The sequence below is a fragment of the Schistocerca cancellata genome, chromosome 4, assembly GCF_023864275.1.
Source record: "Schistocerca cancellata isolate TAMUIC-IGC-003103 chromosome 4, iqSchCanc2.1, whole genome shotgun sequence".
In the NCBI taxonomy this organism is placed as follows: domain Eukaryota; kingdom Metazoa; phylum Arthropoda; class Insecta; order Orthoptera; family Acrididae; genus Schistocerca; species Schistocerca cancellata.
The window spans coordinates 176,694,164-176,719,633 of NC_064629.1; the positions used below are offsets into that span (position 1 = coordinate 176,694,164).

The 25,470-nt window shown below is 39.0% G+C and overlaps 1 protein-coding gene across 6 annotated transcripts in view; it reads right to left on the minus strand.

The window, feature by feature from the left end:
- The window catches only part of LOC126185177 (inositol hexakisphosphate and diphosphoinositol-pentakisphosphate kinase), a 578,601-nt gene that overhangs the window by 278,686 nt on the left and 274,445 nt on the right, over window positions 1-25,470 (minus strand). For all 6 annotated transcript variants that reach the window (XM_049928024.1, XM_049928027.1, XM_049928022.1 and 3 more), the window contains exons 5-8: window positions 12,514-12,604; window positions 12,049-12,203; window positions 11,719-11,820; window positions 2,166-2,356 (exon numbers count right to left, since the gene is read on the minus strand). In XM_049928024.1, coding sequence (XP_049783981.1) covers window positions 2,166-2,356; window positions 11,719-11,820; window positions 12,049-12,203; window positions 12,514-12,604 — 539 coding nt within the window. The remainder of the gene's footprint in view (window positions 1-2,165; window positions 2,357-11,718; window positions 11,821-12,048; window positions 12,204-12,513; window positions 12,605-25,470) is intronic.

Genomic DNA, 25,470 nt, shown 5'->3' on the forward strand with positions numbered 1-25,470 from the left:
GTGGAGGTCAAACCCAAAAAGGGGACCAGAATTTAAAATGCCAGACAAGATGAGGAGGAAAAAGCATTAAAAAAGTGAAAAGAGCAAAAACGTTCAAAGCCTGAAGAACAATCACAAGAACAAAGTAAAGAACTTGACCCAATAAAAAAAGACACCTATTAGTCGCCTATTATGATAGGCAAGGAAAGGCTGCAGGTCTATTCTAGCCCCGGACACCACAGTGGGCAATATGAAAAGGAAAATTAATAGAATTTGCAGCTTCAAAACAAAATTTGTTAAGCACTACCAACAAAAAAAGTTTCCTTGTTATAAAGATAAAATGGCAACAATGATCAGATCCCACATGTTCAGCAACACCAATTGCCTCATTTATTGTACACTCAGATTTTTAACTCTTATAGTGGTACTGTTTGCTTTCACAAGAAAGTGGATGTACTAAACCAATTCTGCATCTAGCAAAGTCCAGTCAGTAATTAGATTTCACACAAGACTGCAATACATCCTGAAAGTTTCAAGATAGAGATGTACTACTACAAGTGAAGGAAAAGTAAGAAAATGGAATAAAATGTTTTGAGGAGTAGATTTGGTGGTTCACTGTAAGAAGTTTAGAAACTAGCCTAGCATCCAGTAAACAGTCACACTGGATACAAATTACCACTCATATGAAAATAGACACTGCATATGTTTTCTGACAACATCCACATACAGTAAGCTTATTTTGTTTTACCCACTTAATCACTGGTGCTGAACCTAAGTGTGTATTTTAACACTTGCTGCTAGCAAGTGTCCACATATTGAAATTTTGAATCAAGTTCTGTGCTATCACGATGCCTCCATCCTCTTTCAATATGTTCTTGCATTTCAATTATTCTGGTGAAGCAAGGAAAATCTGATGCACATAGTTTGGAAACTTTACAAAATTCTGTGAAGATCTATGTATTGGTAAGAAATACAATTTTCTACTCATTTAAAACACTGTCCATCCCTTCTGAAGTTCACATTATGTTATTCAACTAACACTTCAAATAAAAGCTAGATGTGACACCAGTTCCACCACACACACACACACACACACACACACACACACACACACACACACACACACACACGTATGAACCTATACGAATTCCGTAGGTCCTGGTGTGCTGATTTCAGTTTAAGATTTAGTGCTTTGTAGTACTGTGCACAAGTATCTCTATGCCACCATTTTTCAGTTCAACTGACTGACCATATGAACAGTAGTTCAGGTATGAAAAGGAATAAGAAACACACTCAAAACTTCTGTGGTGATTTTGCATCCTTGCAGCACCAGCGAAATACGTTGAAACAGCCCCCTTTTTCCTTTCATAGTCTAGCCTTTTATTTTAGAGGAAGAAATTATACATTCTACTAACCAGACTGTTATAATTAACTGTGTTCCTGACACTGTGCTCAAGCAGCTCATAGGTACTTTCTCTACTTCTAAATTATTACTCTGCACATCATTAATTGTAATGTCTCTAGATAGCTCTAGATGACCAAATTCTCTCTTGAATAATGGATATTAGTAAAAAATTTCATTTTCACTACTGATCATGAAAGGTTAAGATATTCAACTTTCAATCACTTCTAGATAAAGCTATACAATTCATCATTATTTACTGATTGGTAATTTTCCTTAAAAAATAAATATTAATCACATTGAGACCTCTATGATAATCTGAAAAGTTTCAGCATAAATCACACAAGAAGACTGCTCCAGCCCATGTGGGTAAAGAATCTTCTCAATATTTCTATCTTGTGGCTACAGAATGTGTGTTCCCCTTGTGTTCTTATCTCATAACAACTGATACACAAATATTCACTCATTTCTATCAAAAATATTGGAATATGGTTCCATCTGTATATCACATGAAAATTTTATTTAATGTCAGGACCCATCAAAATGGAGAAAGATGGAAAGGCTGCATCTAACCAGTATCATGAGAGAATTATTAGGGAAATATTTTTTCCGATTGCTGTGGTTGTATCCTACTGACAGTTCACATGTTCACAGAAGAGTGAAAAAGGTGGAACATAAGACACACTAAGAAATGTTTTATATAAAAGTATCACATAATAAATATGCAGTAATGCTTGGATGTAAGCTAAATTACTTGCTTTATAATGATAAACTTGTGATATACCTCAGCAAATCAAATCCACACACAGTCTGTTTGAATGCCAAACAAACTTTTCTTGATATCAGCTTCTCTGCATTGCTTAATATTACAGGATATCTAATTTCCTTTCCTTCACTGTCACGTTCAACTTTGCCATCCAAAGCTGGGGATTTACGTGCTTCTGCATGGGCATAGTCAGGGCCAACAGTATACACCTAAGTGAACAAAAAGAAACACTAATAATAAATCAATTCCTTTTCCACTATGTTACAGCAAAATGGCAAAATCTGTTTACAAATATTACCTGTTAAAATAACTTAATTAAAAGGCACAGGTGATGTTTCAATGCATGACATTAACAACACTCACAATTAAAATTATGAACAGTGTAGTTTGAGTACAATCATGGATGGATTGATCCCGTCATAACATTTCTCCAAATATAGGTGGACAAGGGTATAAAATGTCCCCTCTGTTCTTACTCATTTTTCAATAACCTTTATGACAACAGCAGATTACCATAAGGATTGACAAAATACATCTGATCATAATCTTGGTTCAAATGATTCACAAAGTACTTGTAGCTAAATAGTTTTGGGTCATTTCTTTGGTGTATTATAATTATTTTGATCAACTTCTGTGCAACTTTAATAATAATAATAATAATAATAATAATATTATATTATTATTATTATTATTATTATTATTATTATTATTATTATTACTTCTTTCTATTCTCAGACGTTATGTCTGGTCAAAAATGGACAGTGACGCGGACCTTGATCAAGCGTGACTTCCTTTTAACTGTACGGTATATGTTATATTGCATTTAGGAACTTTCGGGTCATTGAACATGTATCAATAATTACAGATTTTTGTAGTTGTATATATATGTTTGGATGTAGCTGTATTGCATTGATGTACTGGTGGATATTGTGAGGTATGACTCCTGTAGTTGATAATATAATTGGTATAATGTCGACTTTATCCTGATGCCACATGTCCTTGACTTCCTCAGCCAGTTGGATGTATTTTTCAATTTTTTCTCCTGTTTTCTTCTGTATATTTGTTGTGTTGGGTATGGATATTTCAATTAGTTGTGTTAATTTCTTCTTTTTATTGGTGAGTATGATGTCAGGTTTGTTATGTGGTGTTGTTTTATCTGTTATAATCGTTCTGTTCCAGTATAATTTGTATTCATCATTCTCCAGTACATTTTGTGGTGTGTACTTGTATGTGGGAATGTGTTGTTTTATTAGTTTATGTTTTATGGCAAGTTGTTGATGTATTATTTTTACTACATTGTCATGTCTTCTGGGGTATTCTGTATTTGCTAGTATTGTACATCCGCTTGTGATGTGATCTACTGTTTCTATTTGTTGTTTGCAAAGTCTGCATTTATCTGTTGTGGTATTGGGATCTTTAATAATATGCTTGCTGTAATATCTGGTGTTTATTGTTTGATCCTGTATTGCAATCATGAATCCTTCCGTCTCACTGTATATATTGCCTTTTCTTAGCCATGTGTTGGATGCGTCTTGATCTATGTGTGGCTGTGTTAGATGATACGGGTGCTTGCCATGTAGTGTTTTCTTTTTCCAATTTACTTTCTTTGTATCTGTTGATGTTATGTGATCTAAAGGGTTGTAGTAGTGGTTATGAAATTGCAATGGTGTAGCTGATGTATTTATATGAGTGATTGCTTTGTGTATTTTGCTAGTTTCTGCTCGTTCCAGAAAGAATTTTCTTAAATTGTCTACCTGTCCATAATGTAGGTTTTTTATATCTATAAATCCCCTTCCACCTTCCTTTCTGCTTAATGTGAATCTTTCTGTTGCTGAATGTATGTGATGTATTCTATATTTGTGGCATTGTGACCGTGTAAGTGTATTGAGTGCTTCTAGGTCTGTGTCACTCCATTTCACTACTCCAAATGAGTAGGTCAATACTGGTATAGCATAAGTATTTATAGCTTTTGTCTTGTTTCTTGCTGTCAATTCTGTTTTCATTATTTTTGTCAGTCTTTGTCTATATTTTTCTTTTAGTTCTTCTTTAATATTTGTATTATCTATTCCTATTTTTTGTCTGTATCCTAGATATTTATAGGTATCTGTTTTTTCCATTGCTTCTATGCAGTCGCTGTGGTTATCCAATATGTAATCTTCTTGTTTAGTGTGTTTTCCCTTGACTATGCTATTTTTCTTACATTTGTCTGTTCCAAAAGCCATCTTTATATCATTGCTGAATACTTCTGTTATCCTTAGTAATTGGTTGAGTTGTTGATTTGTTGCTGCCAGTAGTTTTAGATCATCCATGTATAGCAAATGTGTGATTTTGTGTGGGTATGTTCCAGTAACATTGTATCCATAATTTGTATTATTTAGCATGTTGGATAGTGGGTTCAGAGCAAGACAGAACCAGAAAGGACTTAATGAGTCTCCTTGGTATATTCCATGCTTAATCTGTATTGGCTGTGATGTGATGTTATCTGAATTTGTTTGGATATTAAGTGTGGTTTTCCAGTTTTTCATTACTATGTTTAGAAACTGTGTCAATTTAGGATCTACTTTGTATATTTCCAATATCTGTAGTAACCATGAGTGGGGTACACTATCAAAGGCTTTTTGGTAATCAATGTATGCGTAGTGTAGGGACCTTTGTTTAGTTTTAGCTTGATATGTCACCTCTGTATCTATTATCAGTTGCTCTTTACATCCTTGTGCTCCTTTGCAGCAGCCTTTTTGTTCTTCATTTATAATTTTGTTCTGTGTTGTATGTGTCATTAATTTCTGTGTGATGACTGAAGTTAATATTTTGTATATTGTTGGTAGGCATGTTATGGGGCGATATTTAGCTGGGTTTGCTGTGTCTGCTTGATCTTTAGGTTTCAGATAAGTTATTCCTTGTGTAAGCGTATCAGGGACTGTGTATGGGTCTGCAATGTAACTGTTAAATAATTTAGTTAGATGTGAATGCGTTGAGGTGAACTTCTTTAGCCAGTAATTTGCTATTTTATCATTTCCAGGGGCTTTCCAATTGTGTGTAGAATTAATTGCTCGGGTGACTTCATGTTGCAAAATTATCACTTCAGGCATTTGTGGTATCATCTTGTATGTGTCTGTTTCTGCTTGTATCCACCGTGCATGCCTGTTATGTTGTACCGGGTTTGACCATATGTTGCTCCAGAAGTGTTCCATGTCTGTTATGTTTGGTGGATTGTCTATTTTAATGTGTGTGTTATCCATTGTTTGGTAAAATCTCTTTTGGTTTGTGTTGAATGTTTGGTTTTGTTTCCTTCTATTTTCACTTTTTTTGTATCTTCTAAGTCGTTTGGCCAATGCTTGCAATTTCTGCTTTTTTTCATCTAATTGCTCTATTGCTTCTTGTTGTGAGATTTTACCTAACCTTTTTCGTTTTTTGTCTGATATTTCATTTCTTATAAATTGTGTTAGCTGTCCGATGTCTTTTCTCAGTTTTTCTATTCTGATCTGTAGCCTGTGTTGCCATGCTGGTTTTGTGGGTTTCTTATGTGTGTTGGTTTGTTCTGACCTCTGCCTAGTGTGTATATTTAGTGTAGTGAGTGCTCCTATATAAACCAGTAGTTGTAACTCTTCCATAGTTGTGTTTTCATTTATTTTGTTTGTATGATTGTGTTGATAGTCTTTATTGTTGTTTCGACTTGTGGGTTATTTGGCGGTCTATGCAAGAATGGTCTAATGTCTGTATTTGTGTCTTTGTATTCTATATATGTCAGCTGAAATTTCTCTTCTATATCTAACACGTGTGTCTCTTCGTGTTCTATTTGTGCTTGTTCTGGTGGCTGTCTTAAGATTTCGTTTTCCTCTGATTGTTTAATTGATGCGTGTTGGTCTTTGTTTGTTTGCTCTGGGATGTTTGAGTCCATTACTGTATTTTCTTCTTCTACTGATTGCACATTATTTTGTTCCAGTATTTGTTGTACTTGTTGTTTGATGTTTTCTAATTCTGACTGGGGTATCCTGTTATTTTTTATTATTACACGGATCTGATCAGCTAGTCGTTGTTCTGTTAAAAATTTTAATTCCGGGTATCTGGTAATAAATGTTGTGTATACTTGTGATCTGTATCCAGTTGTGTTGGTTCCTAGGTTTGTTGCTTGGTAATAACAGAACATGAGGTGTCGATTAACTTCATCTGACCATCTCATCCTCTGTCTTTGTTTTCCTTCTAGGGTGGTTGCAGGAAGCATATCCTGCAAAACACCTCTATTTGGATTTAAATCATTTTCCAGTTGGCTAGCAGTGTCGTTACCATTGTGGGCGGGCATAGGGTTCAAGCGTCGTCCCCGACCATGACGGCACTTGTCCGAGGCTTCTTTAGTTCTGTCCTGAACCGAATAATCACACTAAAAGGGGGGTTAGCCCTATTAGTGGTTTGTTCTTTTCGTCGCCTTTTACGACTGGCAGAACATACCGGAGGCCTATTATTATTATTATTATTATTATTATTATTATTATTATTATTATCAGCAAAGGTTATCGAATAAATGAATCCCAGACCAAATATGTTTTTCACACAAAAAAAAAAAAAAAATCTTCTACCATACACCGAGAGCAACCACCCTCGCACACAGCTAGTTCCACATGGTTACTGAAGTCAGTTGGACATGTTTTGCTAGGTCAGATTCAAGGTTCAGGAAGGTAATTTAGAAAAAAGTCATTAAACAAAGCACTCACACTCAATTTATGAGGATGTGCCATGAAAAAAAAATTAGTTTACTCTTTCAGAACATCAAGGGATATTCTAACAAAGCAAGTGAACTGCTTATTTGTTTCGAAAAGCTGTAAAATCTGAAAAGGTAGATATCCAATACACTGCAAAGCTGTAGGGCTGTAGGTAGGTTAAACATAACTGTTAAGCAATACAACTGCAATGCAAGATGTAGGTAACAGCTCAGTATCCTTTTTTCAGTTGTGGGAAACTGCCTAAAAAACACAACTCAGCTGGCCAACACACAGGCCCTCACAATTAATCTGCCACATGTATTCGGTTGGTTGGCTGATTTGTGGGAGGCAGCCAAACAGTGAGGTAATCAGTCCCATCGGATTACAGGAGGAGGTGGAAGGAAGTCAGTCATGCTGGCATTTAGCCAAAGCAATATAGGGAAAAAATGGAAACCTTAAATCAGGATGGCTGGATGTGGGTTTGAACCATCTTCCTCCACAATGAGAGTCCGACGTGCTAACCACTGTGACACCTCACTTGGTGATGTATTCAGTGCACGGGCAACACACTTCCACAAACCCCATATGTCGCATGCTAACAAGTGCAGCTATACAGGCAGATTTGTTTTATTGAAGAATTAAAAACATTCACAACAAGTAATAATGGAGATTATTCAGATTTGAACATTTTGCTAACATAATTTGCACACGCTGGCCTCATTCCTTGCATACCATAAAGAACTCTGTACTGCACTGATACTTTGCACGTCAGCATAGCCTTGCTGTACAGAAAGGTGTGATTCTTGCTCAAAATGACAGTGGACAGTCACGTGCGCCGATCCAAAACGAATTGTTGCAGTTACTTCACCAAGGACACTGGGGGATTGTTCGTACGAAACAGTTAGCACATCGACACTGTACTTGGCAGCGTATGGACACCCAAATACAACAGATGACGGCACAGTGTCACGCATGTGCAGCAAATCAGTCCACTCTGCCACAAAAGTTCTCTGCTTGGCCTAAGTTGCAATCACCACCTTTTAGGAACACTCATTGGTTGATTATGATTGACTCGTGTAGCAAATTTCCTTTCACTGTGCCAATGAACTCGACAATGTCACACAGCACAATTCAGGCATTGTCCTCTATTTTTTGCCTCGAAGGTTTACCTGAGGTCATAGTGTCAGACAACGGTCCTCAGTTCATGTAAAATGAATTTGAAACATTCTGTGAATGCAATGGCATACAGCATCTAACTAGTGCACCATTCCATCCACAGTGAAATGGCAAAGCAGAACATTTTGTCAGAACCTTCAAGCAGCAGATAGCCAAACTTCACTCCGCACACACCAGGGATCAAGCATTGCAACTGTTTCTCACCTATTGTTTGTACCCACGAGATGGACCAACACCGGCAGAATTGCTTCACGGCCACCACCATCGGACACTGCTCCACCTGTTCCCCCTCCTCAGCATCCAGCGCCAATGGAAAGCCACAAGTATCATTTTGCGCCACATGATATTGCGTTTTACAGCAGCAGATGGTGGATGCGAAGCAAGATCATCCGTTGACTTGGCCTTGCATGTGTCTCATTTCAGGTCCAGATGGCTTGCAGTGCCAACATCACAATCAGATTTGCCACTGCCATGTGCATGGTGATCCTCCTGTGTCTCTTCCCCCAGATTCACAGATCTTGAGTACACCACGGCCACAGCAAGTGCCAGAGGGTGTCATCACAATGCCGTGGGATGACCCCATGGAGATGAAACCTTCGCCTCCCCCACCTCCTCTCGTTCTACCGATGGAGATGGACCCACCCACACCGTAACACCCAATGCCTTCTACATCTGGTTATTGGCCTCAGGAGGTGAACACATACCCTTCTGGTTTTCCGGGGGACACTTCCACGAGAGTGAAGGCCGGATGGCAGGATATGACCGGAAGCTTGACGTCCCCTGCAGCCACAGTTTCTGGTCCAGTGAAGTGTCCACACTCCTGCCTCCCTTGCCGTGGTCACACTCCCTACATGACATTGGTCCCATCACTTTAGGGGGGACGAATGTTCCGGCATAATGACAAGTGCCAGCATGACGATGAAGAACAGAAGAGCAGAGAGGGCTGTAAGACTATGTCAGCCAGTAGCGTGCTCTCTAGGATGACACCAAGACAGGAGCGGCATCTACATAAAGAGAATATAAGCGCTGGGCCATGAATCGGTTTATAACAGGATCTACCTGTACTAGAACTGACCTTATTGTGTCCATGTGTCATACCTTCAACTGCAGATAACATCAGGTTCAACTGTAATGTATATAATGGACAGTTTCAAAGCTAATGACAATGAACTCCCTCTCAGTAATGGCTCTGTGGTGATAAAAAGCTGGTTCATATCTATAAATATGCAGTCATTGCCTGAGCTGTTTCACAGGATGGTCTGAACATTTCCTCTGTACATTCCAACATAGACTTTTGACCTATTATTTCTCTCTGAAACTGACTTATACTAATTCAGCAGAATAGTTTGTGAAGTTCAAGAACTGTTCCCACAATCTCTTCAACAATATGATGGCACACTGCTACTGCCACACAAAATGTCACACATTTCTCAGGAAATGTGTCTGTACTCTTAACTGTTGATTGGCATATGCCTGTCATTTTCTACAGTGATATTTCTCACTGTACCAGTTTTTTAAAAGATGCATATTCATTGACTGTACATCTTTAAGACAAATACCAATAAACCAATGGTCTTGTACACTGTATAACTGTAAACTGTGTATAAGTGCCCCGTTTTCTACACTTTCTGATTACGAGTATTTTGTCACTGTCTGCTAGATAAAACGAAATAGGCCTGTCTAACATTGCAGCCATTGTAATACACACCAAATAAACGAGACTGTTTTGGAACAAATGGTTATATAATTCATGAAGTACCAGTATAAAATGAAAAGACCTACTACAAGCAAAAAGCTTTATGTTAGAAAATATTTTCATATTTTATTCATAGGTGCCAGCTTCTCAAGCATGAGATCAAAAAGTAGTGGTACGAAATTTTTCTATAAATTTCGAATTGTCATATTATTCCATAATTTGTGTGATTTCCCCATTTCTTCTCCTTCCTTGTTCTAACAAACAATCTTGTCATCACTAATTCTGTAAGTATTTCTGCCAGTGTCAAAACTAATTCTCCAGTTAACTTCACAAACCCTGCCACAATTACCGGGTTAGTTATCTCGCGCTTATTCTCCGGTTAGGCGTTATTACGTGTTCGTACAACGCGTTTTCCGCGCTACTTCCACAATAGAACTTACGCGCCTGCTAGCCGGGACTGTACAACTGGCACTTACTAGTGTAACGGGTCTGGCCAAAAACGTAATGAAAATGTTATTTTCTTGGATATATCGAGAAGATAACACGTAATCTTTCTTACCTGTTATTCCTGTTAATCGTTTATTTCCACTCTAGTAGTCTGAACCTATGGCTTTCATTAGTAATTATAACAACACTGATCATTCACAAACTCAGTCAACAACATAAATAAACAGCGATTGGCATTCACACGTTCGGTTTTATTCCGCTCAGCTCGCATAGCCCCGTCCCCTTTTGTTTGTAGGAAAGTTTATTTCTAGATGCGACGGGGATTCTCCTGACAGAAACATCATGTAAAGTATGCACACATTCAAAATTTATGATACATTCAGAAATCAACTTAGAATGTGTTGAAAAATGTTCAAAAACCCAGGGATGCGTTTCAAAATCATGTGAATAATCGATAGACCAACGTGCGCTAGATGCTAGGAGCTTTGTGAAAAAATGTTTTTTCCTCAAGAATATTAGCTAATTTGCCCCCCCCCCCCCCTTCCCCCGGCACCAAAACAATGAAAAGTGGTTTTTTCCTCAAGAACCCGGCCACCCAAAAATTGCCGCCCGGACCTGTTGCGCATGTGTGGATCTGGCAGCTTTGGCGCGCCAGTAAAATTTTTCCTGGTAGCATCTGGCTGCTTGCTGCTACTGCTTATACAGCAACACTTCTGTAGCCACAAGTGGGAGAAGGTACTTACTACTCATACGCGACTCAATTGCGCATGCGCATGAGCCCGCTGGCAACAGCTCAAACGAATCTAATGTAAACAATTGTGACGTCACACTCATCGGAGGCAATTTGCTGTTGTGAAGCAATGCATAGTCTTCCTAAGGCCGTTGACACACTTTGCTGTTGGCAAACGCTTGTGTGAGCACTGTGTTTTGTTGCTGTATATGGCGCATTTCCTTGGCAACTTTGTTGTATTTTCTTTTTTTTTCTCTCTTTCATGTTTTATTGCTGCAGTATTATTCTGCAGTATTGAGATACAGTAATATCCTTTGTTAGATTATTGGTTCTTACCAGTCAATGTTACAAAAATTTAACTGAAAACTAAAACAATGAAAAATACCTGGAATTCTAAAAAATTCCCGGTTTTTCCCGATTTTCTCCCGGATGAAAAAATTCCCGGGTTTTCCCAGATCTTCCAGTTGTCCCGGGTCGTCTACACCCTGAATAATGGATCAGTTGATAGGCAACATTCCAAGACATCAAGCAATGACCAATTTAGTACTAGAGAAAGTGGGCCGGGAAGCAAAAACTTTAGAGGTAGCCCATGAGATGAAGTACGTTGCAGTAGTCATTTGGAAATCAAGAGGTTTGCAGAAGATAAAGTAGCATGGGGAGCTGCATCAAATCAGTCTTCGGACTGAAGACCACCACAACACAACAACAACAACAACAACAACAACAACAACATTGTTAATCTGAATATGTATTAACATCTAAACAAGTAACTTTTCCTTCAAGCCAGTGGAACAAGGGTTTTGTATATAATCTATTAAAACTCACCTTCACATCGGTGCCATCAGTTGGCATAAAGTCTTCATAAATGTATGAACCTGTCTTGCGGACTCTTGATTCTGCTGAGTATACACTGCTTCTGCTTCCAATCTACAAGGAAGTAATATTATTTTCTATTTAGAGAAATTATTAAACCCGAAAATCTTAGAATTTAATATACATATTGAAAAATTAACTAAGTTTGAGATTTATCTATCAATTGCTATGTTTACATTTCAGTTGTCCTAAGTTCTCAGACAGTCACAAATTACTATTTTTAAGCTGCACATACTCCACTGTTTACAAAAAGTCTCAGAAGATAAAATGGCTACTTCATACCTTTCTGAACAGTCTTTGACTTCCTCCCCCTGCTGAAGTTGGATAATATATATAAATATTATGATCCTCAGCAGAAACTGGCTTTTCAACAAATGGTTTATTGAAGATGATCCCATTAACTTCAACATGGTCTTCAGATTCCACAAGTTCATGATCTGGCAAGCAAGCACAAAGAGGAAATGTTTGATTGAGACACAAGACAACCACACTTTCATAGAGTTAAATAGTTATTAGGGCACAAAAACAGTGAAAGACAGTTATAATTAAATTTTATGAAGTTAAAAATCAGTCTTACATTTTAAGGTGTACAGTGGTATTTCTCCATACCACAACTACCAAATTTTAACAAACAACACCTCTTCTGTCATAAAAAATGACGTGCTCAAAAATATGCTTTTAACTAGTGATCCTACAACTTAACAGTAAAAGGGTTATGCTGAAATTACTACAATAAAAGTAACTTACGTTTTGGATCAGGGGAATCTCTATCCAGGACAGCATAACGTGGTATTTCAATTCCTTCCTTTTCTAAAATGGAATATACCTTTCTCCGATCCTAAAAAAAAGAAGTTAAAATCTTGCTAATATACTCGATCATGTTTGAGGGGGAGGGCGGGTGTGAACATGTACCAAATTCTATAAAAAACTGAGTGCACTTGATGTGTATAATATGTAGATGACACAGCGTCTACAAAACTATATGAGGCTATGCATTGGCTTTTAAACATATTGCTCAAAATGTGCAAGAGATGTTTGTAAAAATAAAACAATAGTGATCCAGCATTTTGGATGGTGGTATGCAGGATATCCAGGCTAAAATGGATGTTAATAGTCCACACACAGATAAAGATATAGAAACAAAGTAATCTTTCCAGTGATCGTATGCAAAAACGGTGAGAAATGCTCAACAAAGCCAGCTGAAGTAACAGCCAGTGTGTCACCTGTGTAATGTTTGTCTTTGACAAAGAGTTAAATGGAGATTGCAACTGTGCACACTGCAGTGTTATTACAAGTGTAGTGCTGTTGCACAATAAATGTGTAATGATAGTTAAACTGTTATCAGCGCTTTCATTTGACAAAACTACTTGCTCACAGTCCTTCGCCAGCATTTATTCACTGTTGAATGGGTTCGAATTCTAGTGTCATCTAAATGAACCACTGCCTGTGTGAGTATTGACACTATTTTTCCTTAAAGAGTCTATTGTAGTATGCTCTCTTTGTAATAACACCTTGTACTTCACATAAAATACTTATTGTAAGATACTTATTGTAAGTGGCGGTCAAATAAGAAATAGACAGATGGAAGAAATAAGTAAACTGTTTATTATTTAAAAATTAATTGCCATAACTGTTAAGATATTTATCCCAATGTGAGACAAGCCAGTCAGCGCCTTCACAGGAAAACGCTTGCAGTCGGCTGCAGAACCACGATTTTACCCAGATGTGTACACATTCATCCAAAGCAAATCAACGGCCACAAATGTGTCTTATTTCTCATGGCCTGCTGTGTTTTAAATCCCTTGTAAAGACATTAAGTAAAATTTAACCATTAATCCTGCCATAATAATATTTTTTCAGCTTTTCTTATGATTATGAGCTCATCTTGACATCACGATCATTTTCAAGCGATCTGCAAAACATATAAAATGTTGGTACATAATTTTTGTATGTTTTCATTTAAGTTATAATTTTTGCATTACAATTTGGAAGTACTTTGTGCTTGAAACATCATTATCGCTGGTGCTGTCAAAATTTATTATATGTTAATAAGTTGATAGAGTTTTATTAACCTGCTGTTGCTGAGCACTACTTCTGAGATGATTGCTTTTCTGAACTCTCCCTATTTCCTACTTTCCTACACCTCACCAGTCCTTTTCCTTCATCCCTCTTCCTTCCCCCTAAACCCTTCTGCCAGAAGAAGGGGGCACGGGCTCCAAAAGGTTGCAAATTTCAGTATCTATATTGGTTTGTTCTCCTGCAACTGCTTGGTTAGGGCATTTTTGTATCCACCCAATTACATAATATATATTTCATAATATATTACATAATATGTATTTCCACTGATGCATTACATGAAATAAGCTACTTTTTTAATATGGCACTCAAAATGCAATGTAAAAAATACCATTTACATTAAAATTTACCCTGAAATGTTTTGAAAACTAACTGAGAAATGTGACAAATGCCAAGATTAAGACTGTAACCTATTATTTTTACCTTTGTTGGTATGTGAACATCACTAACAGAACTGAGCAGTTTGAAAGCATCAACGTACCTGACACTGTCAGTTGTTCTTTTTTTAGTACTGATTTGACAATCATACAGCTACCCTGGACCTCTGAACTTAATAAAATAATTGAGACTGTGAATATAACTAGGTAGAATGAGATCTGTTAACAGTTGTAGATTCACACAATGGAATCAAGTAGGTCAAGCACTACATAGCATGAATCATCATCACGTTTCTAGAACATGAGAACTATTCAACATGCATAGCTCACAATGTGAGAGTGCTGCCACAGTTCACATGATAAGACTGCAAATTTTATAACTAATAAAGTCACTAGAAATGAGCTACCACTGGGAGGGTTACATGGAAAATCCTTATACTAAATATATGTTTAGATTCATGTTCAAATGTATTGTTTAACAACATATTAGTATAAAATGTAAATGCTGAGAGAGCTTCTAATTTGTAATGGTTACTACTAAAACCTGCCCAGTGAGCCACATGCTGGCACTCATTAAGAAGAACTGTTTTCGATATGGGACAGGCAGATGTTGTGTGGGCTTGGCTGCGTCACACAGCATTGTATATTAACCACAGAACACTAAAGGGGGGAATGTTACATTGCTACTAAACCATCATGAAGTTTACTACTCCACATTTTATTCGCAGGAAGTCCTAATTTATAGGTTATGCACAAGTTAATTACCATTATTAGATCTCCAATGGTATGTTACATACCAAATTCAGCACAAAATGTCCCATTTTATACCCTATTGCAAACATAAATTTTATGAGGGTTTAGCAATATAGGATTAATAGAGTAATACCTTTAGTTTGATTTGTGAATCTGTTCTTCATGAATTTCCACTTCAAGTCACAGTAGCTAACAATGCATTGACAGCCCATGAATATTTCCTTTAGCAATTCCAAGTCCTGTTAGCACTAATTTGCTCTAGATGACATCAATGTAAGAACAATGTAGGCAAGCAAGAGAGATCAAGATCACATGCAATGGTTGTACACTGAAATTTTTAAACCCAATGTAACCCCAACACCATTACTCCTTCCCCACAAGCCATGACCTAGGTCAATTTTACTTAATCCCATGGCACTGTTCCACATGATAATTGAATGAATGAATACAACATAAGTGAGAACAAAGCATAATCAATTTCCTAGTTAGCCTATCAATGTCTGAATCACACTCAAGTTTTCAAGTGGTACAACATGAACAGCCACCATTTCCTGTTTGAAATGGTTCAGCTAGTTCTCTTCCAGAAATCTGGAATATCCTACATAAAAGTTAAATGTGGGCACAGAACTGGAAAGTATTTTCTTTCATAGTCTAGTAACACTTCATTTCTTGTCCAACTACAACATCGTGACCCCAAGTATTTTATTCCATACAACACTCATAAGGATACTCAATTTTACTGCTAAAATGAATTACAGTGATTCAGTCATAAAGGTAATCAACAGTCTAAGAAGATGAAATAACAGCCTGAAGTACAAATATCTGCATCAAGATCAAAACAAAACACATGTGAACTGTTGCATGACAGAGCCAATAAATAATCAGAATGGAAGAAAGTAAATAATATGTGCAAAGCATTAGGTACAAAAATGTCACCTAATACAAATGAACAGCTGCTGAATGAAAAATGTTTGATTGCATACACTGGTGTATGCTATAAAATATTGTTCATTCAGCAACTGTTGTGTGGTTTCCTGATTTAACAAAACATACTTGTACAGTTGCAGTTGTACAACAAGAGGAATGCTTTGTTAATGTCCTTTCTCCTAGTAACAATATCCCAGTGACTGTCTCAGAACCACAGCTCAATTCAAGTGTTAAAGTGATCATGGCTAACATTCCACTGTCAACAAGCAAAAGTTATAAAAAATAAGTTACATTTGATGTGCAAAAAAGTAAAATTTCAACAATTAGATGTGAAAATGTAACAAAACTGCCACAAAATGTGTGCCTATTGTTGCAAACAGTCATATGAGAGGTATGGCCAAAATTGTAAAAAGCAATTTTAGCAATGGGGTCAGACAAATATGATTTGATGCCACAGTCCTCTGTCAATGTGGCTCTCACATAAACAACCTAAAACTAACAAGACTTGCAAGCTTTTTAATGTTACGCATTGCAGAAGTAAGTAAGTGCAGTTGGGAGTTGCTTACAATTCACAGGATGTGCCTGAACAGGCCAGGAAAAAAATATTAGGCACTCTTCCAAATGCAGCAATTATGGCAAAAGAAAACAAAATAACTTCACAATCAGAGCCTATTCCCTTAAATGACTCCATAAATCTCATTACACTAATTTACAGGCTAAAAATGTCATACATGCAATAATTATGGATCGGTATCAAAACAGGAACAAGAAAGAAGAAAGAAAATCCAGCACTATTGGCAATCTGAATTGAAGCTAAAGGCATATGTGGGAACTCCACAACAACAATCAATATCACCAGCAGTCAACCAAGACCGCATGCATCTCAGATAGAATGTTCGGCAAATGGTTTCAACCACTGAAGTCATAGCTCTGTTGTACTGATTTAATTACAATACAGTGCACTCTCCTTCAGATATAAGTTGTGTTATCGTACATTTCACATACCACATACCACCTGCATTAGAATACTACGTTGATGACTCACAATGACTGTGTTTGCATTTATTTCAGAACATCTACAGCTATTGCACAGCTACAATGCTGCCATTGCCTCCCATTGTGTTGTGTATTTCATGCATCTTGAGAGCAGTTCCTGTGCTACCTTATCTGGTGTTATACATAACATCCTCCATACACCTCAAGTTACCAAAAGTGATAATGACACACTTCACAACAGTCATCAAACCCTGAAAATTGGAGTGCTTTGGATAACCTACTCACTGATTTCACAATCGACTCAACTCCGCTCGCAAACTGGGCTACTTTCACGCCACACCAATGTGACCAGTCGGAATCACATTTGTTCGCTTTGGCTGAGGTGTCATCCATGCCATGCACAAATCCATTTGCACTGTGCCTTATGCAGCCGGCTGCATTTTCTTCCAACTTTCTTGCTGCACATCACGTTTTTCCACATACGGAGTCAAAATGCATTGCTGTTCTTACTCTACACGTTACCACAGCAACCTACTGGACCAGGGACTCATCTTAAGCTGCCACCTTTTTGGACAGTTTAACTAGGCCTGTGGTTTGGCATTGTGGAGAACATATTTTCTGCATGCAATGTCATCCAAAGGCTGCTAAAGCTGCACTTCTCCACCAATTCACCCACACTCTGGAAGAACAGTTACACCACGCAATTTCCAATGAAGATTTCAAGCACATGACTCTGTCAAAACTATGGCATTGGCTACACACTAAAACAGATTTGCACTTCATGCCCAACCACATATTATGGACATTAGGGGTTGTCAAGCCTCCCCTGCCAGTTCAACTGGTTATGGCTGCCAATGAGCAAAGTTTGCTCAACACAGACACCGAACTTGTGTAGAGATTATTTTCCATCATTCAACATACACAATGTATTAATAGTGCAGACAACACTGGCATTGAGTGTGATTTGGAACCACAATGGGAGCACAACCGACCTCTTGCCTACCATGAGACAAGACGATCTCTCCTAACCTCTCGCCTACTGTGATTCAAGCCTATCTCGCCAACTTCTCACTTACCACAAGCCGAGCCAATCTCACCCGCCCTCTCCCAACCCTAACGTCACCAAGATTGGCCAGACTGATGATCTACGCACCATCACAACAAACACCACCCCACCCATCAACTGTGCCACACCTTCATAGAAGCACTTCTGCTGGCACCATACACGATTTGGTGACACCGCTCGCAACTGTTGTCCACCATGCAACTACTGGAGCTTGAGGCATGGTTCATAGGAGGTACACTGAATTGCGGTGGATATCTATGCTGCCTAAACCCTTGGAATGATGATGTTGGTTCTCTCCTGCCTCACTCTAATCAAGAAAAAAAAAGACTCTTCACTCTCGATCGCATCAGTGGCCAATGCTTTCTTCCAGATTCTGGATTAGCAGTAAGTACTTCACTGCCCTCTTCTCCATCCCCAAAGCCAGCCTGTTCAGCCACCTAACTTTGCAGGGCAAATGATTCAATAATTTGATTATATGGACCTCAGACCTGCATGCTGAACCTGGGTTTTGATGACATCCATTGTTGTAAATGTTAGTGAGCCAGTACTTAATAGAGACTTCCTTAAAAACTTCTGACTGGTTCCTGATCTGTATGATAGTGTTTTGACCCACACTTCTAATGGGCACTCTGTCACAGATGTCATGAGCCATGCCCCCTCTGCGGGCCATATCAATGGAGCAGTCTACTTTACAAAACAGCTTCTGCCACTTAACCAAGTACCCAACAGTGAAAAATCACTTTGTATGGCTTAGTGTGAAGAAGAATTGTAAGCTCTGGAATTGTGTGCACATTCTGTGACAGAATACCCAGGTATTATGCCACACTCAGCCACCCCAGGTCGCTTTCAAGTCAGAAAAGGACATTTTCAGAATGTGCATGTCTATCTCCTGGGTCCACTCCTTATCTCCAATGGCTATTGGTAGATCCTGTCAGTGACTGACTGCATCACTTGATGGGTAGAAGCTGTATTGCTTTAGGACATTACAGCAGAATCCACAGACAAAGCATCAGTTACCTTGTGTCTTTAACAACCAACCAAGGTCGTAAGTTTGAATTGGGTCTTTTCCTTGAGCTGCACAATGTGGGTGACACCTATCAGTTTCAAACAGAATATCATCCACAGAGCAATGGGCTCACTGTGCAGTGGTATCACACATAAAAAAGTCTCATGTGCCACAGAGGAAGCTGGACAGAGGCACTGGCATGGATACCCCTGAGAGTGTATATGGCCTATAAATACAATGGTGGGGCATCAGTTGCCGAAATTTTGAGCAGCAAAGTAATCTCCCTGCCCACTGACTGTATTCCAAGAATCATCGATTATGCCTCCTGGCTTGCCCGACTTTGTTTTGCAAGTAAACCACCACATCCCCCACTTTCCTGTACCACCTTCCCTTCCTCATTCTGCACCTAAGAATTCCACCACAAGGCTCTAAAAGACTATGAATTTGTGATGTTACACAATGACACAATCCAACCTGCTTGGCAACTTGCATTAGTAGATCTAATAGGGACAGAAGTGTGAATGGGGCCATTAGACAGATGGATGTTGTTGTCCAGGAAGGTGGCATGTTGTGTTTAGGAGGGCCAGGAGAAGTGAATTGGGAGAGAAAGTGTCGAGGTTTTAGAGTAATGAAGGTAAGGTGTCTTGGCCTCGAGTCCAGATCATGAAGATATCAGGAATGGGGTTTTGGGAGGCTATGAAGGTCTCCTCTAGACGGCCCATAAGAAGGTTGACAAAGGAGGATGCCACGCAAATGTCCATGACTGTGCTGCAGATTTGTTTATACATCTTCTCAACAAAGAAGAAGTAGTAGTATGGCAGGATATAGCTGGTAAGGTGTATGAGGAATGAGGCAGTGGATTTGGAATCTGAAGGACATTGGGCAAGGTAGTATTTCATGAGCACATGTACATCAGCACTGTTGCACAATTTGAAGTAGCAAAACCAATAAAAGGACTTCTAAATTCCAACTCTGCAGGCACTGATGCTGTCCCTGCAACAATCTTAAAGAAAATTGTTCATACCTAGTTGAACTACTTATACACTTAAATGACTGCTCATTTCAAGCAGGTACTTTTCCTGATGCACTGAAAACATCTAAGGACTGTTCAAATGAAAAGGTACAAAATGCTGTAACAACAAAACCAGCTGAAATTTGCATATGCTGCTTTGGGATAACATAGTGAGACATCTAGGGATGTGGAAATGTGTGTCGTCACCTCCCCCTAAATAATTCAAAGCTGTGCCCTGAGTAGGCACGGTGATGCTCACTGTCTTTATTGACATCCGAGGTCCAATACTCATCAAATTCCTTGAGCATGGAAAAACCATTAACAGTAACATGTACTGTGAGACATTCCATAGCCTACCTAAGTCTATCGAGAGCAAACAGCCCTGGTCCCTCACAGAGGGAGGGATTCTGCTCCATGACAGTACCCGTCAACATGTCTCCAATGTCACACAAAGTGTAATGGCCGAGTTCAAGTGGGAGCATCTTGAGCATTCACCCTACAGCCTGGACATGTCACCCTGTGAATTCCATGTGTTTGGTCCACTAAAAATATATCACAAAGTGAAGCACTTCAACTCTGGCACCAAACAGAATGACACAATGGAGGACTTGTTCCTTCCACAGCCACAGGAATTCTGGGAACAGGGAATTCTTTAGCTTGAGAAATAGTGGGATAGTTGTGCTCAGGCATCTGATGATTAATTTTTAATTAAGACTTTAAGTAAACCCACAGTGTTGTTTCACACTTTTTCTTTTGAATACTCCTCATAATTCCATGAAGGTGGGAGACAGAATGTAAATAACTATAGGCCTATCACAATTTCCTCTTGCATTTCAAAAATATTAGAAAAGCTTTGCAAGGCAAATTGATGGAATTTATAAATGAAAACATAATTCCACATAACAAAACAACATGTATCAAGAAAGAAGAGGTCAATAATAACTATCATTTAAGAGTGCATAAATTTTTACCAAGCCTGTTACACATGAAACAGCAGTCAACAAAAGTATTTACTGACCTATCAAAAACTTCTGATTTTGCTGTCAAAGCTTAAAAGTACAGTATTCAAGGTGTGTCCAACAGCTGGATATCAGTTCCCTCTGAACAATCATATGCAAATGGTAAGCATCAGGCACCCTATGTAAACCTTCAAACAATTTCTGAACACGTCTCAGAGTATAATCCCATTAAATGTGGTGTATCTCAAAGGACTGTAGTGGGAACACTTCTGTTCCCTTAGTACATTCATCATCTAACCTTAAATGTGGATGATCTTAAAATGATTATATTTGCAGATGGTGCCAAAATACCACTACAAGGGGAAAGTGGGAAAGAATAAATCCAATCAGTAAACACTATCACAAAACAACTTTGGAACGGTGCACAGAATAATCAGCTTTTAACAAACAGTATGAAACCTACACTATATGATCAAAAGTTTCCGGACACCTGGATGACAATGACTTACAAGTTCGTGGCACCTTCCACCGGTAATGCTGGAATACAATATGGTGCCGTCCCACCCTTAGCCTTGATGACAGCTTCCACTCTCAAAGGCATACATTCAATCAGGTGCTGGATGGTTTCTTGGGGAATGGCAGCCCATTCTTCATGGAGTGCTGCACTAAGGAGAGGTATCGATGTCGGTTGGTGAGGCCTGGCACGAAGTCAGCATTCTAAACATCCTGAAGGTGTTCTATAGGATTCAGGTCAGGACTCTGTGCAGGCCAGTCCATTACAGGGATGTTACTGTCGCGTAACCACTCCGCCACAGGCCTTGCATTATGAACAGGTACTCGATTGTGTTGAAAGATGCAATCGCCATCCTCAACCTGCTCTTCACATTGGGAAAGCGAGAAGGTGCTTAAAACATCAATGTAGGCCTATGCTGTGATTGGGCCATGTAAAACAACAATGGGTGCATGCCCCTTCCATGAAAAACACAACCACACCATAACTGTTGTCACTACACACGCTGGTAGGTAACATTCACCGGGCATTCGCCATACCCACACGCTGCCATCAGATCGCCACATTGTGTATCGTGATTTGTCACTCCACACAATGTTTTTCCACTGTTCGATTGCTCAATGTTTATGCTCCTTACACCAAGCAAGATGATATTTGGCATTTACTGGTGTGATATGTGGCTTATGAGCAGCTTCTCAACCATGAAATCCAAGTTTTCTCACCACCCGCCTAACTGCCATAATACTTGCAGTTTGGAATTCCTGTATGATGGTCTGGACAGACATCTGCCTATTACACATTATGACCCTCTTCAACTGTCGGCGGTCTCTGTCAGTCAACAGACGAGGTCAGCCTGTACACTTTTGTGCTGTACATGTTCCTTCACATTTCCACTTCACTATCACATTGGAAACAGTGGACCTAGGGATGTTTAGGAGTGTGGAAATCTCAGGTACAGACGTATGACATAAGTGACACCCAATCACTTGACCACGCTCGAAGTCCGTGAGTTCCGTGGAGCACCCCATTCTGCTGTCTCACAATGTCTAACGACTACTGAGGTCGCTGATATGGAGTACCTGGCAGTAGGTAGCAGCACAATGCACCTAATGTGAAAAACATATGTTTTGGGGGGTGTCTGGATACTTTTGATCACATAGTATATCAAACTAGAATTTCACAATGCTCTAAAGAAAGATACGTATACTCTTTGACATAAAACCTGGCTGGCCACTGCAGAGTCCAGGCCCATGCAAATAACAACATGTTAAAAATAATGTGGCCACACTAATAATACTTCAAGCTCAGCTTCCTGCACAATCTGTCAACACTGTAGGCTGTGGCAGTTTTTGGAGGAAGTCTTGTCTTCTGTTAGAATCATTGTGCAATTTCCACACCCATGGTATAGTGGTAAACTGCATGCCATCTCGAGGCAACATCTGGCAGTCGAGACCACTCGTTGCCTACATTTTCATAGTGCCTTTCATCATAATACTTAAGATATCAGTGTAATGGCAGTATAGCTACAATATACTTCACTTCTTGACACACCAGTTACAATAGCTCTGTCCAATAAAACATTTTTGCAACTGATTTCTTGGCAGACACACTGCCTGCCAACAATGCATGCACCAGAGCTCACCTGGGCCCCTTACCTGCGAACCTGTAGTGGCTGCAGCAGCAGTGCTGCACTCCCTCACCTTTTGTTGAAAGCACCAGCTACTGCTCATCACTCTGGATAGTATAAAATGCTTTGCTGTTATAGAGTGATGCTCCACGAAAAATGCTAATGATCTGCATTTCATGGTTGATAGTGATGGAGGCAACAGCCCATTTTAATGTGATGAGTATTGTATTACACTAATATGCAAGACATAGTATAGCTCCACATTAATAATTAGTTTGTGATCCAATCAGAATACCTCACTACATCATTTAATGTTGTTATTAATGCTTTATACATGGTCCAGCCACAAAGTTCAACATCAACTGCTTTAATTGAGCTGCTATCACAAGTGAGAGTCGAATCTTAACCCCCCCCCCCCCCCTGAGACATACACTGGCAGAAAAAAATGATAACACCAAAAACCAACTAATTTAGAGTAATGAAATTTTGGGAACACATTTGTCTATATAACATATGTAAGTGATTAACATTGCAAGATCATAGGTTAATGTAAGATAAGCCATTGAAAATGTGAAATGTCGGTTCATTAATGACCTGTGTAACTGTCAGAATGTTGAATGCAACCATGCAAACAAGCAGGCATTGTGCTGCATAGGTGCTGGATGTTGGTTTGTGGGATAGAGCTCCCTATCAATGGAGAGACGTCTACAGACGTTAAAGTAACCTCTGGCGCGCCACAGGGGAGTGTTATGGGACCATTGCTTTTCACAATATATATAAATGACCTAGTAGATAGTGTCGGAAGTTCCATGCGGCTTTTCGTGGATGATGCTGTAGTATACAGAGAAGTTGCAGCATTAGAAAATTGTAGCGAAATGCAGGAATATCTGCAGCGGATAGGCACTTGGTTCAGGGAGTGGCAACTGACCCTTAACATAGACAAATGTAATGTATTGCGAATACATAGAAAGAAGGATCCTTTATTGTATGATTATATGATAGCAGAACAAACACTGGTAGCAGTTACTTCTGTAAAATATCTGGGAGTATGCGTGCGGAACGATTTGAAGTGGAATGATCATACAAAATTAATTGTTGGTGAGGCGGGTGCCAGGTTGAGATTCATTCTTGACACACCAGTTACAATAGCTCTGTCCAATAAAACATTTTTGCAACTGATTTCTTGGCAGACACACTGCCTGCCAACAATGCATGCACCAGAGCTCACCTGGGCCCCTTACCTGCGAACCTGTAGTGGCTGCAGCAGCAGTGCTGCACTCCCTCACCTTTTGTTGAAAGCACCAGCTACTGCTCATCACTCTGGATAGTATAAAATGCTTTGCTGTTATAGAGTGATGCTCCACGAAAAATGCTAATGATCTGCATTTCATGGTTGATAGTGATGGAGGCAACAGCCCATTTTAATGTGATGAGTATTGTATTACACTAATATGCAAGACATAGTATAGCTCCACATTAATAATTAGTTTGTGATCCAATCAGAATACCTCACTACATCATTTAATGTTGTTATTAATGCTTTATACATGGTCCAGCCACAAAGTTCAACATCAACTGCTTTAATTGAGCTGCTATCACAAGTGAGAGTCGAATCTTAACCCCCCCCCCCCCCCCCCTGAGACATACACTGGCAGAAAAAAATGATAACACCAAAAACCAACTAATTTAGAGTAATGAAATTTTGGGAACACATTTGTCTATATAACATATGTAAGTGATTAACATTGCAAGATCATAGGTTAATGTAAGATAAGCCATTGAAAATGTGAAATGTCGGTTCATTAATGACCTGTGTAACTGTCAGAATGTTGAATGCAACCATGCAAACAAGCAGGCATTGTGCTGCATAGGTGCTGGATGTTGGTTTGTGGGATAGAGCTCCCTATCAATGGAGAGACGTCTACAGACGTTAAAGTAACCTCTGGCGCGCCACAGGGGAGTGTTATGGGACCATTGCTTTTCACAATATATATAAATGACCTAGTAGATAGTGTCGGAAGTTCCATGCGGCTTTTCGTGGATGATGCTGTAGTATACAGAGAAGTTGCAGCATTAGAAAATTGTAGCGAAATGCAGGAATATCTGCAGCGGATAGGCACTTGGTTCAGGGAGTGGCAACTGACCCTTAACATAGACAAATGTAATGTATTGCGAATACATAGAAAGAAGGATCCTTTATTGTATGATTATATGATAGCAGAACAAACACTGGTAGCAGTTACTTCTGTAAAATATCTGGGAGTATGCGTGCGGAACGATTTGAAGTGGAATGATCATACAAAATTAATTGTTGGTGAGGCGGGTGCCAGGTTGAGATTCATTGGGAGAGTCCTTAGAAAATGTAGTCCATCAACAAAGGAGGTGGCTTACAAA